The 15,857-nt window shown below is 36.9% G+C and overlaps 1 protein-coding gene across 1 annotated transcript in view; it reads left to right on the top strand.

Moving 5' to 3' along the window:
• The window catches only part of SLC7A11 (solute carrier family 7 member 11), a gene marked incomplete at its 5' end in the record, with an annotated part of 75,438 nt that extends 61,078 nt beyond the window's left edge, over positions 1-14,360 (top strand). The window contains 2 exons of the mRNA XM_080797078.1: positions 921-1,098; positions 12,387-14,360. Coding sequence (XP_080653204.1) covers positions 921-1,098; positions 12,387-12,454 — 246 coding nt within the window. The 3' untranslated portion in view covers positions 12,455-14,360. The remainder of the gene's footprint in view (positions 1-920; positions 1,099-12,386) is intronic.
• Positions 14,361-15,857: the final 1,497 nt, after the last annotated feature.

Below are 15,857 nucleotides of genomic sequence, written 5' to 3'. Positions count from 1 at the left end.
TTTATGCTGAGTAATTGTGGGTAGCCATGCTGAGAAAGAGGGAGGCGGACCCGTGTGGAATTGTCACTAACTGAAACTCTAACAAGGACGCTGCTATACAAAACGGGCATTTTAAGTATTCTTAAATGTTATGACTTGGGACATTGCTCTTCTTCTACATTATGTATTCTAGAAGGAATAAAAGTGTAACTACATAGGAAAGTGAAGGTGTATGAATGTACCACTTAATAGAATACCCTTTACTATAACTAAGCGTTTCCTTTCGGGAGAGCTGACGGATATATTTCTCATCTCCTTTAGCCGTGAACATTCATGGATTGATTTGACCTCACTGTTTATTTGCTTTTAAGAAATAACACAGATAATGTTGTCAGTCATGTTGTCAGAATTTGTTTCTAATTACATCCATTGTCTAATGTGAGCAACATCTTTATTAGCGGTTGAATAGGAGTTGGTCTGTTTTATTCCTGTCAGTTCTTATTGTGAGTCTCCAACAGAAAATCAATATGCACTGTAAGGCTTTAACATGTAACAAGCAGCCCGTGCTCTTGACTCTACATTAAAGCAGATTCTGATCATAATTAACAAAGAGCCAACCTTTTAAAATCAAAAACATAAATCATAATTGTACTTCTCTAGTCAAACCATTTAAACAAAACATCTCTAATGAAACACACTTGTTTATCCTCAGGTTTTATTCTATTTAAAGATTTAAAAAAAATTTAAGGGAGTATGTTTGCTACATTCTCTGTGCCCTATCAAAAGCTGTTGCTGTTAAGGTAAGCTGGGTTGGTGCCTGTTACCTGCTCACGTGACCAGTGGGGATCATCCGATACTTTGACTGATGTCCTTCTCTTGAACCTGTCTTCTGTCTCTGGAACCGTTTGAGTGATTTTTTTTTCCCCTGTGCTGTGTTCCAGGTGCCGCTGTTCATTCCAGCTTTGTTTTCCTTCACGTGTCTCTTCATGGTTGCCCTTTCCCTGTATTCGGACCCATTTAGTACAGGGATTGGCTTCATCATTACTCTGACTGGGGTTCCTGCATACTATCTCTTTATTATATGGGATAAGAAACCCAAGTGGTTTAGAAGAATGTCAGGTAAGACTTTTATGCAGTTTCAGGACCTCTTGAGGGACCATGTTATAGAAAACCCATCTGTGTGTACATCCCCTCCCCTCCTTAAAGTTTAAAAATATAAGGAAGGCAATTGTTAGTTCAAATACATTATTGCATTTTAATTAGAACTAGGAGATGGAAAGTGGGAAAGATGTTTAGGGTACAGCCACTCAATCCTTTCAGGATATTTAGTTTGAGCGGCTCTGATCACATCTGAAGAGAACAGCTTTTTTAGATAGAATTTTATCAGCAGTTCTATAAATGACCTAATTGCTTTCCTAAATCCCTTACTAACCTATTTATTTTTTATTTTGGGTTGAACTCAGTTTATTGATTCTATATCATAACATGCTATTTGCTGAGTGATTATGAGACTTGGTAGGGAGTGAGACAGAGACTCACGGGGGTCCTAAATATTAGGGTTATGACACAACCCTATTTAATAGGCATGTGAATCGCAGAAAGGTCATAAGAACAGCAAGAACGATGAAGAGAAGAATAACAATTCACATTTATTGTGTGGTTTCTGTGAGTTAGCACAGAATATGACCTTATTTCTTCATTATAATCACCGTCTGAGGTAGCAAAAGTTCTCATCCCCATTTTAGAGATTTTTGAGTTATACCATGGAAGAATTCATGTGAGTTGTTCCAAGTCATGCAGATATTAAGTAGACCAGTTAGAATTCAAACTCAGGTAGTGTTTTACTTTATAAAAATCATGCTGGGTACAGTGAGGATGGATTAGAGAGGATCAAGGCTGAAAAGACTCAGGGTTGGTAGTGATCACAGTAACCCTGTACAAGGATCAAGAAGGGTCTGAACATGGACGGTGTTGGCAGGGTCCGAGAGAAAGTGAAAGCTGTTAAAGAAGAAAAACCCAAAGGGCTTGGTGACCAGGTAAGTTGGGGAAAGAGGAAATACAGAATACGAGTAGGTAGAAAGGGTGCCTAGGAGCAATCTCTGTGGAAAGCCTGCCTCTCTGTCAGGGGCTGTGCTGAGTGAGGCCTTTCATTCACATCAGCTCATCCCATCTTCCATAGTTCCCTGTGTGAGATATTGTTTGTTCTTTCTATACCTGGTGGGAAACCAGGACTCAGAGAGATATAGAATTTATTTTTAAGTGTACAGATTTTAAACCATTGAGCTAGGATTTGAGCCCACATCTGCTGGACTTCAAAGTCCATGCTCTTTCTAAAGTGGGTGCCTGGGGGACAAGAGAGAAGTAAAAAAAAAAAAAGAAAAGAAAAAAAAAAGTAGCCAGAAGAACATCTATGTTCTTGCTGGTCAGTTTGGTGAGTTTAGTGAGTTTAGAAAACAACTATTGTTCTTATCTTTCATTTTAATTTACTTCTTTAACCATAATTAATTTTTAAAAGCCCAGTATGAAGTTCAGGGAGATTTCTGATATTTCTGGTAAAACTGCTAATAAATAATGTCAGTATTACTAAAACTAAAAAACGAAAAAACCCCAAATATGTATATATATCTCTTGACCCTCCAGTGTGTTACCCAAACTCATTTAGAAGTCAGCCATTTAAAATAGACTTTGCTACTACTCTTCATTAGCTTTTAATTGGTATTTGGTATCTTTAGACCTTATGCTACTATTTATATCTGAATTTTGTTTTCTAGCCAGCAACACTGACTCCCTGAAGCTGTATTACTCTAAAAATTGGGCTCCTTAAGGTTAACCCGGGTACACTGCTTGTCTGGCAGGGTATTTAATCTCTATTTACTTTTAGATCACACTAGTTATCTGTGGAATATTTTTAGTTACATTTTTTTCTGTTGCAGGCAATAGATATAGAGGCTTTCCTAAAAAAAAAAAAAAAAAAAGAATCTAGTTTAACAATAACTATCCTGAGAATTGCTGTCCTCATTACCAATGTTGGGAACAGATTGGCGTTCATCATTTCGAGGTCTGTGTCTGTCTCATATCTTGGCTAGAGACATTTGAAACCCCTGAGCGCCATGGGAGAGCAGGTGAATTGATGAAGAGAGAGCTAGTAGCCCTAGATTTGGATGATGAGGAGGCAGAGGGTGATGAGAGAGCAGATTATGTGCTTTCTCCCACACAGTAGGCATTGTGCTCCTCCCATTGGGAGGCCGCCAACTCTAAACATCCTTTCCCATCACTACCATGTACATATTTTGCACCCTTTCTTTGTCAGTGCCTACCAGCTGCCAGTTTTCATACTTGATCCTTCTTTGATGGTTTTCCATGCTTATGTGATTTTGAAGGTTTTTGTTGCTTTCCTGTCTCTAATGATGTTTCAAACATCTCCAAGGACTCCAAATTTAGTGTAGCCATTTTTGAAAGCAGCCGCGATGCAGTAGTCCCATAATGGTTATTTGGATCTCAGAATGCCATTAAGTCTTACCAGGGAGCATGGCAATTCTGCCTTTAAATTGTGAGCCTTGTAACCCTTTATCTTTATAGCCGCCTTGAAAGTGAGTAGCAAAAAACAACAATCCTCCATAATTTTGTTTGATTTTCCTCTTAGGCAGCATTCTTGTAGGAAAATAAGGAAAATTCATAATATTTATTGCTGCAATAGCAAGTAGTTTCCTCGCCTTTGGCCAAAACAAAACACTCATACATAGACACACGGAACAGCGGAGTCCTGCCCACCACCTTGCCTCTTTTCCCAACTGCCTCCTTGTTAGGAAAAAGCTCAGTGTGAACTTGGAGAGCTTTTGCGATTTCATATTAGATTTTTGTTGGTGTTGTTGGGTAACAGTCTCTAGACTTTCTATTATCTTTTTTTTTTCACCCTGATGTATATGAATGCATTAGCCTTCTGAAATGAGAGTTGATCAAAACGCATCTCACCTGAGGGGCTTCCACAATGTTAAGTGGATGAACAGCCTTCAGGAAATGGTGAAGATCTGCTTGGTACAGATAGGCAGGCATGTTCAGAACCGAGGATCTGAGATTTTCCGAGATTTGATGAATTTCTCTGGCCACAGGATGCCAGTATTGAATCACGGTTTGTTTGATAGCTTTCCTAGGGTGAGGAGAAAATGTGCTCTTAAGGGAATAGTCAGATACACAGAACACAGTTCTCTGCCATCTGTGACAGAGTAGTGAATTTTTCTAGGTATTTATTTATAGAAACATGAGTTTCTCACCCAAGGAAAATTGGGGCGGACACCCCACTGACATACTCACATGCATGGAGTTAGCTAGACCTGGCAAACTCTGGTGAGGGCTTGCAGTAGGTGTTTGGCTTGGCTGCCTCCCTTTATCAGCCAGACCTTGTTACAGCTGAGATGAGTGGGATGACTGGAAGTCGGTCCCTCTTGCTAAAGCAAGTTATGGGGGACAGTTGTATTTAGACAACATCTGTGATGACAAAGAATCGTACTGGGGAGCACCAGCAAAATGGTCATAGTACATTTCTGTAGACAATGACTTTGCAATTCCAGGGTCCTGAAAGCATATGATGCTAATGGTGTATCATGGGTAACTTAGTTTATGAGAGATTCTGCACTGGAAGCTCCTGAATGCATTCAACTGGCTCTTCATGAAGTCTGCAGCGCAATATTTTAAATTAGTTAAGCTTGCCTACATCTCTTGGGGGCCTAAACCATCTTCATTGTAAAGATCAAAGGAGACCGTACACGTGAAAAGGTTTGGAAGCCTTTATTTAAAAAATAGAAAAACAACATCCGTACTATTATTTTCACTATGACCTGTGAGGAAGATTGGTTTTGTGCTAATACTTCACAGAGTTACTCAGTTTGGCTGTAGGTCCTGCGCTTGTACCAAGTGTGATTGGGTAAATCCGATTTTGCAAGGTCAGTTGTTTGAGCTGATTTCAAAAACTACTTTACTACTGAAAAATAAAGCTAAAAATACTGCAATTGCTATTTGTTCTTGTAACTTGCAGTTACTGAAACCACCGAGTGTAGACTCATTGGCTCAATTTTATTTAAAAGAATAGTATCATGGAGGGACGCCTGGGAAGCTCAGTCAATTAAGCGTCTGCCTTCGGCTCAGGTCATGATCCCAGGGTCCTGGGATTGAGCCCTGAGTGGGCTTCCTGCTCAGCGGAAAGTCCGCTTCTCCCTCTCCCTCTGCCCCTCCCCCTGCTTGTGCTCTCTCTCTCTCTCGCTTTCTCTCCCAAGTAAATAAAAAGTAAATAAAATAGTATACACACACACACACACACACACACACACACACACACACATATATATATATAATATCATATATAATATATATCATGTAGTATCAGGGAGTTGATTATTCCCAAAGTCAAAACGTTTATATGAGCATGGATGCAGTTGAATACTACATGCACCACATTTCTCCTGGGCAAGCAGGAAGCTTCCACAGAGGCTTCTTTGGGTCTGCTGAGTACCACTATCTGACTCCATCGCTGTAGATGACCTGGAAGAAAAAGCTGGGATAGTTCCAAGAGCTTACTCAGGGCCAAAATCTGTCACTCTGGCCAAACCTCCATCACAATGAGAATTTTTCGAATCTTGAGATCCCAAGAGAGAACATAGGAAAGTCATAGGAGAGAATGTAATAGGACAGATTGAACATGGAAGAAGAGAAAGGGTATGGAGAACCGGAAGACAGAGTCTTTGGTCCCATATGTGCTGCTGAATAGAAGATCTAAATTGAACTCACAAAGGAGACTGTCACACAAGCAAAGCTTCAAGATCTCTAAGTTGCTCTCCGTTTCTCTGGAACTGATGAAGTGTTGTGACATGGGTAAGGAACACATCTAAGAGAGCAAAGGACTGGGGGTCTCAGAATACAGAAACAGGCTTTCAGAAAAGGCTTTTGTTCAGTAGATACATGCATGAATAGTCTCTCTCTCTCTCACACACACACACCACACACACACACACAAACACACTCAAACGTCAGTCATTTTAGAGATTAGTTCAGGGAGGAAGAGATGGAGACTGTATAAACTTAACCCCAATGCTTTGCAGTCCAGCATTGCAGATGCCTAAAATCTCCTACTGTTTCAACCTATCAGATGGCCCTGGCTCCTTCTCATATTACGAAATTCACATATTCCATACTATTGGTTGATAACTTACTTTTCCACCATCTCTTTTTCTCAGATAATTTTACCACTTCCCTTTTCTGTGAACATGGACTTTTATTACTCTTGAGCACTCCTTGTGTTCCACCTGTATCTCAGTGTAGAGTGGGCTGTAATAAATATTCAAGAAAGATTTACATGGAGTTTATCACTTGCCTGCACTGTGCTGAGCTCTTGATAATTAATGTACATTATTAAAATTAGTGTGTGGAGAAAAACAACTTTGGGGAACACTGTTATAAAGCAACAGATGAAAAATATATCTTCTTTTAGTGATGTGAAATACTGCTTGAAAGGGACCATTACAGGTGACAAGTCATGAAAGAGGAGAAACACTGCATGTCTGGATGAGAGACGATGTAGGTCTGAAAATGTTAAGAAGATAGGCTCCAGAGGTTCCAGGATCAGTAACATTTTAAGAAGATTCTGTAAGGATCAATTACAAAGATTAGAGATGAACAAGAACCAAACTCTGGGAAACTAGCATCGCAGAGTTCTAGGGCTGCCAAGATAAAATGACCTTAGAAATCATCCAGCCAACTGGTTTCTATATTTTAGTGTCTAGCAGAATCACAGATTTCTGTGCCCTGCCTTCAGTTTCCGATTTAGTAGGTCTGGGACAGCACTTTGAAAAGTTGCATTTCTGATAACTCAGGCTATGCTCATGTTCCTAGTCCAGGGATTACACTTTGAGAACTACTTTCTAGTTCAAGCCCCTTCTTCCTTTCTCAGTTATCTTTTTCATTGAGATATAATTTCCATTATGACATTATATAAGTTTAAGGTGTATAATGTGTTGATTTGATATAGTTGTATATTGTAATATGATTACTACGCTAGCATTAGTTAATACCTTTTATAATGTCATTTATTTATCATTTCTTTGTTAGTGTTGAGAATGATTCAGATTTAGTCCCTTAGCAATTTTTATATATAGTATATAATATAGTCACTATGTTGTGCATTATATCTCCATACCTAAGTTTGTACCCTTAAGCAACATCTCCCCAATTTCCTAACCCTCTAGTCCTTGGTAATCATCATTCTACTCTCTATTTTAACAAGTTCATTTTTTGGATTCCATAATGTAAGTGGTATTATACAATATTTGTCTTTGTCTGAGGCATCTCACTCAGCATAATGCTGTTGCAAATGGCAGGATTTCCTTCTTTCCCATGGCTGAATATATTCTGTAATCACATCTTCTTTATCCATTTGTCTGTTGATGGACACTTAGCTTGTTTCCGTATCTTGGCTATTGTGAATAATGTTGCAGTTAAGCTAGGTGTGAAGATTCCTCTGAGATACTGACTTCAACTTCTTTGCACACATAACCAGGAATAGGATTGCTGAATCATAGGTAGTTCAATTTTTACTTTTTTGAGGAACTACCATTATGTTTTCCATAATGGTTATAGCAATTCATATTCCCACCTATAGTATTCACATCCCCACCAATATTTGTTATCCCTTGTCTTTTTGATAAAAGCCATCCTGCCAGGTGTAATATCACATTATGGTTTTGATTTGCATTTCCCTGGTGATTACTGATGTTAAACATCTTCATATACCTGTTGATCATTTGTATATAATCTTTGAAAAAATGTCTATTCAAGTTTTTGCTCATTTTTCATTGGGTTATTTTATTTTTTTGCTATTAAGTTGTATGAGTTCTTTGTGTATTTTGGATAACAGCCCCTTATCAGACATGATTTGTGAATATTTTCCCTCATTCAGTAGGTTGTTTTTTTCAATTTGTTGATTGTCTCTTTTGCAGTGCAGAGCTGTCTAGTTTAATATAGTCACACTTGTTTATTTTAGTTTTTATTGACTGTGCTTTTGGTGACTTAACCAAGAAATCATTGCCTAGACCAACGTCAAGGATCTTTTCCCCTATGTTTTTTTTCTAGGAATTTTATGATCTCAGGTCTTACATTTAAATCTTTGATCCATTTTGAGTTCATTTTTGTGAATGATATAAGGTACAGGTACAAGTTAAGGTTTCAGTCTTTTGCATGTGGAGATATATATATATATGTATATATATAGATAGATAGATAGATAGATAGATAGATAGATCGATCGATCTATCTATTCTCTATTCCATTCCTCTATGTGCTTCTTTTTATGCCAGTACCAAACTGTTTTGATTACCGTAGCTCTGTAATATGGCTTGAAATTGAGTATTGCGATGCCTTCGGCTTAGTTCTTCTTTCTCAAGATTGCTTTGGTTATTCAGGGTCATTTGGGGTTCCAAACTAATTTTAGGATAGTTTTTCCTATATCTGTGAAAAATGTCATTGGAATTTTGATTGGAATTGCATTGAATCTGTAGATCATTTTGGGTCATGTGGACATTTTCACAATATTAATTCTTCAAGTTTAGGAACATGAGATATCTTTCCACTTATTTTTATCTTTTCAATCTCTTTTATCAATGTCTTATAACTGTCAGAATACAGGTCTTTCAACTCCTTGGCTCAATTTATTCCTAAGTATTTTATTGTTTTCAATGCTATTGTAAATGGAATTGCTTTTGTAATTTCTCTTTCAGATAATTTGTTGTTACTCTATAGAAATACAATTGATTTGTATATGTTGATTTTGTATCCTGAAATTTTACTGAATTCATGTTAATAGTTAAAATAGTTTTTATTTAGTTGAGTTTTTAGGGTTTTCTATATATGAGATCACCCTTCTGTTTTCTGTATATGAGATCACCCATCTGTAGGGTTTTCTGTGTTTGAGATCATTTTACTTCCTTCCTTCTGATATGAGTGCCATTTATTTCTTTTTCTTGTTTAATTGATCTGGCTAGGACTTCCAGTATATGTTTAATGCATCCTTGCATCCCAGAGATAAATCCCACTTGACCATAAGTATTTGATACTTTTATTATGTTGTTGAATTTTACTTGCTAATATTTTTGAGAATTTTTACATCTATATTCATTAGGAATATTGGTCTATGATATTCTTTTCTTATAATGTCTTTGTCTGACTTTGGTGTCAGCGTAATGCTGACCTCATAAAATGAGTTTGGGAGTTTTTCTTCGTTTAGAATTTTTTGGAACAGTTTGAGAAGGATTAGTGTTAATATTTCCTTGCAGGTTTGCTAGAATTACCAGCACAAACTATTTATTCCTAGGCTTTTCTGTGTTGGGAGGTTTTTTTTTTTTTTTAATTACTGATTGAATCTCCTTACTTGATACTGGTTTATTTAGATTTTCTATTTCTTCTTGATTTAATCTTGGGAGAGCATATGTTTCTAGGATTTATCTAGTTATTCTAGGTTATTCAGTTTGCTGGTATATAAATGTTCATAGAAGTCTCTCATAATCCTTTGTATTTCTGTGGTATCAGTTGTAATGTCTTTCTTTTTTTTTTAATGTCTTCCTTCCTTCCTTCCTTCCTTCCTTCCTTCCTTCCTTCCTTCCTTCCTTTTCTTTCTTTCTGAAAGGGGGACAGAGGGAGAGAAAAGGGTAGTGAGGGGCAGAAGGAGAAGGAGAAAGAGAATCTTAAGTAGGCTACATGCCCAGTGTGAAGTCCAGTGCAGGGTTCCATCTCATGACTGTGAGATCATGACCCTAGCTGAAATCGAGTCGGATGCTTAACCACCACCCAAACACCCCTCCTGTTTCTTTTTGATTTTATTCTTTGAGTCCTCTTCTTAGTTAATCTAGATAAAGGTTTAGCTTTTCAAATAATCAGTTCTTAATTTCACTGTTTTTTTTGTTGTTGTTGTTTTTCTGTCTCTTTCATTTATTTCTGCTCTGATCAACACGAGAGTATTTTGAATTTGACTATAGATTCATCCTCACCCGTGAATTTTCTACTTTCGTAGATTTTCATGTTACTATACATATGGTTGAAGAACTCTCTTTAGCATTTCTTGTAGGCAGGTCTATTGGCTATAAATTCCCTCAGCTTTTGTTTGTCTGGGAAAGTCTTTAACTCTCCTTTGTTTCTGAATGACAGCTTTTCTGGATGAAGTATTCTTGATTGATGCAGCTTTTTTTTTTTTTTTTTTTTCCTTTGAGTACTTTGACTATATAATCCCATTCTCTCCTGGCCTACAAGTTTTCTGCTGAGAAAGCTGCTGATAGCCTTACTGGGATATTTATGCCCATGGGAGGAAGCTCTAGTTAAGGAGTCCCTCCTTGGCACCTGGTCAGTCATGCTGACCCTCAGAGCCCTCAGAGCAGTATTGGAGCTGCCATCCTAGGATCAGGTTCATATGAAACTGTCACAGTGTCTGGATCCTGGGGCATAGGTGTGCTTTCTATGGCTCTGACACTAATGTCTGGAGTGTAAGAATATGCAGATATCCCATGTAACTGGTACCTGGGTCTCAAAGACTCACCTGGGTCTCAAAGATGAATCTCAAAGATTCATCCTAGTAGGAGGGAATGCAGCAGTGGCAAGCGTCCTGGAATAACAAGATGTGATGGAAACATAGCCTAAGGATGTGGGTGAAAGCCTCAATTCTGGCACCAGGACACTCACAAAATAGCAACAGCACAACTCTGGTAGTGTCTGTTTAAGGTACACATGGGGACCCAAGGATCTGAGCACAAAACAGTAGCAGCACTGCCCTGGCGATGACATTTCGTAGCTGCAACCCAGGACCTGGGGGGTAGGGTTAAGGGCAGCAGTGGACTTGTCCCAGCAATCATGGGTCAGAACCCCAACTTGAAACTTGAGAGGTGGGGCCTAGGGTAGTGTCAGTGCCCATAGCAATGAAGGATCAGAACTATGACCTGGAACCCACAGGACAGAGATCAGGGCAGCAAGAGTCCATCTCAGGAATGACAGCCCAGAGTCTTGAGCTGAGATGGGGGTTCTCAGAGCAGCACAGTTCTGATAATATTACGCAAATTATGACTCAGAACATACTAAGTGAGTGACACTTAGGATAGTGGCAATGCCCCTGGCAATGATAAGTCTCAGCAGGGACCTAGAACCCAGGGGAGGATTCAGGACAGTAACAGACTGTCTCAGTAATTATGGTTCAGAGTCTTGATGGAAGAGGATTCAGGGTGACAGTAGCACAGTCCCAAAAATGACAGCCAAAGAGTAACTTGGGATCCTGAGGGCAGGGCTCAAGTGAGGAGAGGTTGCCTCAGTAATTATGGGACAAAGCCCCAGACTGGGGCTGGAGTGGGCAAAGAATAGTAGTATCTCCAGTCTTGTATAAGTGATGTGTTGTGGCACCCAGTCCTTGAGAATGGTCACATCAACAACCAACACCCCCAAGGGCAAATCTCACCTCAGCAACAGCCCCAGCCTCTGGGACCAGATGCAGATTGAGGGCACTCCAGGCTACTCCATCGGCTGAGACCAGTGTCATTGAGGAGGACCGTGGAAGACCTTTGTAGCAAAAGCTGCATACATCCACAACACTGAGGCTTGCTGGGGTTCTCCAGCTTCTGACTGAGGGATGGGGTGATGCAGGCAAAATTCTTTCTTTACTTTTCTGGGCAGACATCCTCAATTTTTTAGCTCTGTCAGACTTTTGCCCCCTTTTCTTTGTTGTTTAGAATTTCCCTGATCTGTTATCTTCAGTTTATATCTGTTTATTTATTGTTCTTGGCGTATTTTTTGGTTCCCTTGTCTTTTCATTTTTTTGTTTTGTTTTGTTTTGTTTTGTGGGGAGGCAAGTGTTGGGGCCTCCTAGCCCTCTATCTTGTTGATGGCACTCCCAAGTCCCTCATTCTGCAGATGAGGAAATAAGGCCTTGGAACATAACGTGTTTTACTCAGTAATATGTGACAAGTTTAAGGCCAGACATTATAGTATGAGTCTTTTGATTTTTCTGAGGAATTGTTTGTAATCTCATAGGTACTAAAATAATCAATTAATTTCAAAGGGAATATGAATTATATTTTTAAAATTTATTTATATCTTGGTTCTATTGCCTTGAAATATTTTCAGCCTCCTGGTTTATGAATAAAAGTTCTTATTTGAATACAAAATATTAATGTATTCTTGCTGAGAAGCCATCATGGGAAGTTACAGAAGTGACAAATAATTAATTGAGCATGATGGGATTCTAATGAAGTAAACAATTCTTGAAAGTGCTCTGTGAAATAGGCGGTTATGTGTTTTCAGTATTCAACCCCAAATAATTCACATTTTGCTGTTTTTACACATTTCTGAGTTCTGTGCATTTTTAATTTCTCTTTTTTATTTCTTTGTAGACAGAGTAACCAGAACATTGCAAATAATACTGGAAGTTGTACCAGAAGAAGATTGTCATAAGTTATGAATTAATGCATCTGAAATCTTGGCAATCTATTTTTGGCCTTGTGTCTGCCCAGAGGGCTGAAACAAAATGTGCATCTTCAGGCATTTTATGAAAATCCAGAGGATTGCAACTTTGGTGATGGACTAAAGGAATCAGTTGTTGCTATTCATATCTTTTAATGTGTTCAAGCTGGTTTCTAAGAAATTTAGTTATAACTCCAGGTAGTTACTGAAAGCAGATGTGTTACGCAAGTATTCAATGAGTTCACATGATTTTGGAAGTTCTGATACCGACGTGAAGTGAGAGGAAACAGACTACCGAGTGAACAATTCCTTTAGTGATCTTTATAACATATCTCATCATGAACACCGAGATGTTTTCTGAGTATATGGCTTTTATAGAAATAATTTTTATATACTGTAGATGACTATACTGTGAAAAGTGTTTTCTGCTCTTCTGGGGGGAAAATTGTATGTCATCATTCTGAACTGAGGAAAGAAAGAAATTCATTTAAGTTGGCATTGCATTGCTTCCTCTTAGACACCAACTTAGATATTACTCATCTTTTACTGCATTACACCCGGAGCATTCTGAACAAACGACAGAGAGGAAATGCCCTGATTTTAATGAATACATTAAAGAAGAGTTTCCAGGGGCTATCGTTTATGAGAAAAATCCAGGAATTGTGTCTAAAAATTCCGATAATTGATTATGTTAAGATTTTTTTTTAACTCTTTATCAGGAAAACCCACTTTGTTTTCATGGCAGCCCACTTGATCATGAAAGGATGTAACATCTTTCTTAGAGAAAGCAATAGTCAATTTGTTATTAAAGCCTCTTAAGTACAATCATTTGTTTCCCTAATAAGTTACCCCTTGATAATATAGCTGAATATATGCATTTTTAAATCTTCAAATTGCAATTTCCTTATAAGACAGAAATCTACAAGAAAGAGAATACCCAAAATATTATGCCCAACCCTATAATCATATCTATTTGCAGTGTTAGTGATTATGAACAATTTTTAATCTCATAGCTATTTTTACATGGTAATAAATTTTGACAGTTTGTACACTTCCTTTATATATTTTATATTCTGTTAAAATATCTCTTCAGATGAAACTGTCCAGATTAATTAGGAAAAGGCATATATTTACATAAAAATTGAGGAAGAAATGTCACTGCTAAATAAGATTTACAACTGATGTTTCTAAAAATTTTCCACTTCTTTATCTTAGCTTTGTCAGTTATTTCCTCACCTTAATTATCATTCAGCTTGCAAAAGAGATAACTGATAACAAATTCACTAAAAGAGGAAGAAACTGTGTGTGTGTATTCAGACAGGTGTTTTTATGCTAGGTTTAGAAAATATTGTGGATTTTTCAAATAGGGTAATACAATGATGGAATGTGCAAACCATTATTTACATACATCTATTATCAAATAGTCATACCAGAGTATCTTTCATCCTCTAATTTTAAAAGTAACAATTTTTGAAAGAACTACACTGATTAAAATCATTGAGCTGATACAGAGTTCATAGAAAACTGACCAAAGCAGAAATGATGATTTATAATTTGAGACAATTCCAAGTCACTAATTTCAGTTTTTGCTCTTGATAATATTTAATACACATCCAAGATTGACATTATTTTCAGCCAAACCTGGTGTTTGGGTCTTTAAGTGAATTCATAAAAATTCCTTCCCTTTTCTCTTACCATCTGGTTTTCAAATTTTATCTGTAGTCTCTGCTTCTTATATCTATTTGTCTGTATCTCTTGCCACTGTGTTGCTGAGGTAGAAATAGATTGTGTTTATATTCCCCCTTTTTTTTTAACAGTCTAGGCCCATGTAATATGAACCAGAAAACTCTTCTTAAGGGTTTTTATGGGGTTTGTTTGTTTTTTGTTTGTTTGTTTGTCTAATGAAAAAAAAAATAGTAAGATCTCATGGAGAGATTTACATACAAACATTATTCCTGAGAATTATGTGCTTATAACCACAGTGACAGATAGGTCTCGTTTTATTTCTTTATTTTTTGTTTTAATTTCTTTTCAAATATAACATCATAAGAGCTAACTAGGATGCATTTCATTATTTTTCCCATCATTTTAAAAAATGATTTTTGCATTGTTAAATTTCTAATGCTATTATAATTTTTAGCCCGACAGAGAGTAAGTCGGTCAGTAATTTTTTTAAAAGTAATAAAGACTAAGTTGTACTTCAATTTATTTTTAGGATATACCACGACAAGGTGCAGGGTTTCAATAATCTGGAAATCGATATTCATAATTTTTATTCAAATAATATCAAATCAAGACAACTCTATTTGAAAACTCTCCTGAACACTATTATGTATATTTTTATTTATACTAAGTAAAATTTTTTCTCATATATTTAAAATTACATATAGAGACAATTATATATAAACCATTACATTATACCTGCACCAGTGTGGATATTCAAATGTTTATATACATATTATGAATTTATTATAACACAAAAAGTAAAAGTGGCCAATACAGTTTAGGACAACAAATATACTATTTTCAAATGTACTACCTTTTGGGTAACACGGAGTCTCAAGTATTTAATTGGGAATTAAATGGATTTAGTAAAGACTTCCAAAGCTAAAACAATTTGATTAAAAAAATGGACTGATTCTCCTTATGCAATTACAAATATTTCAGTAAATGTTTTTGACTCACTTTTAAAAATATTAGATTATTTTCCTGAGATTTTTCTTTGGTCAGTTGAGGAAAATTGGACTATTATGAATGTTTAGGTCAGCTGGAAATAGACCTTGTTCTTTTCTTTCTTCAGGAGATTAAAGATTTGTCTTAGAAAAGATGGTGGACTCCAGGATCCAACATAAATGTTAGGTGTGTGCACCCACAAATATACATGTGTGCTTATACTGTATTCTTTCCCATCTCTACTGGGACAAAAGTAGGATAGATTATTAAGTTACATTAGCAATGCATAGCAGTTTCTCTAACACTAAAACAGGTACGTTGAAACAAATTTCTGGATTATTTTATGTGTCTGATGAAAGTGTTTCCCCAGTTGCTATTTGGTGTATTAACAGACAGTTAACCTGAGTATAATTACTTAACTCAACATAATTTTTATGAACCGTAATCAGTCTTCAGGAAACTCATTATTTTACCTCTATTTGTAGATGAATGTAATACCAACCAAGAAAGAGGGCATCTTTGGCCTATAGAGGATTTCTTATAATTGAGGTGTAGGTTATGAAAATATAGAATACTGAAGGCCTGAGTAGCAGGAAATGAAAGATAGCATGTGACTGGAAGTAATGATATTTTGATGTAACTTCTTATGCCGCATGGTCAGAGAAGTATTAAAAATTGTCTGTTGTGCATAAGTGGAATATCCCAAGTAGCTAATGGAATGTAGCTTC

This window comes from Martes martes (genome assembly GCF_963455335.1).
Source record: "Martes martes genome assembly, chromosome: 2".
NCBI classification, from domain to species: Eukaryota; Metazoa; Chordata; class Mammalia; order Carnivora; family Mustelidae; genus Martes; species Martes martes.
Note: the sequence above shows the minus strand (reverse complement) of the source record. Positions and strands in the feature narration are given on the sequence as shown.